Below are 2,978 nucleotides of genomic sequence, written 5' to 3' on the forward strand. Positions count from 1 at the left end.
GAGCTGAGCCGACGGAAATCCTAGGGTTTCAATAGGTTCTAGTGCTTTAGGGGAACTCCTGTTCTAAGTAGAATTAGGGAAAGAGAAGAACTATAAATAGGTCATAAGAGGAGGTTATTTAAATTTCTGATTTCTTTTCTACTTTATCATTCTCATACTTAGGCATCAGAACTTTGTTTTTTTAGGTCTCTTTTCCTCAAATTACAAATTTACAATTGTTGTCACGTGAAGGTCAAATGCATTTTCTCCTATTCAAAATTTAACATCAATAATATGCCTGAGAGAATTAATGTATGAGAATTAAATAGTTGTGGTTTATTTAACAATTTTGTGTATAAAAACCAAAATTAAATAATCACATAATTAAATGTAAGAGAACAATTAGTATTGTTCATAAATTAAATATATTATTATTTAATATATTGTAATATTAATTAATTATTTAATCACTTAAAACCAAATTAAATTAATGTTTATATATTGTAATATTACGTAATAATGTCTAAATTACATGGATCACATAAAAAAAAAAAAAAAACAAAACAAAAACAACAAAAAAAACAAAAACAACAAAAAAAAAAAACATCAAACATTTTTTTTAATCATGAAGAGGATGTTTGGTCACGACTAAAAAACATCCATTATTAACTCCTTAGACTATACATCTCACGACACTCTAATTTTTCATCACAAGTTCACTCCTTACTTTCAAGATTCAACTAACTAAATAAGTTTTCCCTTCACGAAATGGGCCATAGTATAATACTCACCAATCGTCCGGTCAACAACACCATTTCGAATTAACTGAGGGAACATCAGCCACCGTGCCGTCGCCATTAGAAACACCAAAGTCATAGGCCCAGACACCATCCGGTGGATCTTCCACCGTACCTTCCGGCTAGCCACCACAGCTTTGGCGGCCACCTCCGCGGCCGTGCAGAAGCCATGTAGGACAAAGAACCACGTGACCTCCCACGTGGGAGCGGCACGTGTGAAGTAATAAAAGATAAGCTCGTGCATAAAGCCGGAGACAGCAAACGTAGCTACCATTGCGAGAAACTGGGCCCACCTAGGCCCAAAAACACGGGAGGTTATGAAACGGGTGGGATTGTACACGGCCGGGCGTAGAATACTCGGAACCATGAGATTCCATCGATGGCCCCAGAAGTCCTGAAGCGAAGTGGAGAGATAGGGTTCGTCGAACTGCGGTTCGATCGGAGCTCCGAAGATGGCCTTTGCCGGAAGAGAACACAGAGCGAGGACGATTTCGATGCCGAAGTATAAATGGAGGCAATACAGAACGGAAGCGATCGCCGGATCCATCCGATTTCGATAATCGTAGAGCCGAATGACAATCGCCAGGAGCAAAACCTTGAAAGAAAGAACGATCTGATTTCCAGTTCTCCGGATCTCGGATTTCTGATTGTTGATCTTGATCGGAAGGCAGAGCATGGTGGCGAAGTGGAGAAGGCTAGGGAGCGGCGATGAGAACAGAGGACCGAGATCGAAGGCAAAGAGGAGGAGTTTGAAATTGCCGAGCCAAGCGAGCAAGAAGGCAGTGGGACCGCAGAGATGGAAGGAATGGAGATTGAGAGGAAGGAGGAGGAAGATGAAGATAACGGGGAAGAGAGCGATGAGCCTTGGGAGTCCTTTATGAATTTTGGAAGCAATATAGTATGAGTAAGAAATCAATGCAATGGCGATTGTCCATACCTTGGCGAGTCTGTGGAATTCGCCGCCGTCCATTTGGATTCCGGCGGCGGTGGGTGCGGCGGAGTTTGGTGCGAGTGTTGAATGGTGAACCGCCATTTTAGTTGAGATTTTGGTGTCTGCATATTTAATGTGAGAGGGCGGGGAAGATGAAGGAGATGAACATCTTTGAAACCATTAAAATATTATATTATAATGTTCTTTTATGAAATAATGTTGATTTCTATGGATAAGTAAATCAGGTTGAAATTTCGACATCCCACACAAACTGTTAAGAAAAAAGTCCATTTTGTGGATTTTTTTTATACAGTTTTAAAAGAGAAAATTAAAAGGATATTGTTCTTTTAGGAGTTATTTAGAAAAATTTTGTTGTTTTCAAATTATTTGTAAAAATATTGTTGTTTTTTTTTTTTTTTTAAGTAGATCGAATTTTGTAGACCTTATTTTTTGTATGTCGAACTTTGAACCCTCGACCTTGCCCTAACATTATTATTGAATCTGTTTAACTATTTGATGTGGAGAGAACGAAAGACCTTCATCATAATTATTTGATGTGGAGATAACGAAAAACCTTCCTCATTCCGGAGACCTTCTTCATTCTGGAGACCTTCCTCTTAACACTCATAATTATTTAATGTGTTAAAAATAATTTTGTATTGGGAGAGAAAGAAAGAGGGAAGAGTAAGAGAGAGAGAGCGAGATCGGTGAGAGCAAAATCTGAGAAAGCGAGATATTGAGAGAGAGCGAGAGCAGGGAGAGCGAGATATTGAGAGAGAGCGAGAGTTTCCAGTTTTTTTCTTTTAATTTGGGAGTTTCCAGCTTGATATGTTATTCTTTCTAACCCATTTGAAAACACACTTATTTGGATAAATCTTTTAGAATTTAACTACTATTGCTCGTAGATGGGGACATTTCATCTTTTTGATTCATCATATTCTAATGCTTTTTGATTGTTGCTTGACATCATAAAGATTTTATTATTATTTATAATTTAAAAAAAAAACTCCATCGAAATCTTGACCTCACTACTGTGATATTTCTGTTCTTTATATCAATAATACATTCTTATTTATAGACTTGCATGTGAAGGTTTTGAGTGTTGATTTGATTTATTATGTCCCCAAATTATTATCTAAAATATGTAAATTTGAATATTGAAGTTTTTTTTACCTAACTTTTTAGATTCAGACTATCTGATGTTACTATTTATGTCAGTGACATTTAAAAGCTTCTATATCAAAATAATTACTATTCATAATATATAAAAA

General features: G+C 36.6%; 1 protein-coding gene across 1 annotated transcript; it reads right to left on the reverse strand.

Moving 5' to 3' along the window:
• Positions 1-461: 461 nt before the first annotated feature.
• On the reverse strand, positions 462-2,099 carry LOC120086199 (putative long-chain-alcohol O-fatty-acyltransferase 4). Its single transcript, XM_039042736.2, has one exon. It carries the CDS (start codon positions 1,807-1,809, stop codon positions 724-726), a length of 1,086 nt encoding a protein of 361 aa, XP_038898664.2. The 5' UTR covers positions 1,810-2,099; the 3' UTR covers positions 462-723.
• Positions 2,100-2,978: the final 879 nt, after the last annotated feature.

Source organism: Benincasa hispida, chromosome 9 (genome assembly GCF_027475165.1).
Source record: "Benincasa hispida cultivar pf3 chromosome 9, pf3_genome.v1.1, whole genome shotgun sequence".
NCBI classification, from domain to species: Eukaryota; Viridiplantae; Streptophyta; class Magnoliopsida; order Cucurbitales; family Cucurbitaceae; genus Benincasa; species Benincasa hispida.

Bases quoted from the DNA above. Each gene is read 5' to 3' on its own strand.
- LOC120086199 (XM_039042736.2), bottom strand. From the start codon at position 1,809: ATGGCGGTTCACCATTCAACACTCGCACCAAACTCCGCCGCACCCACC.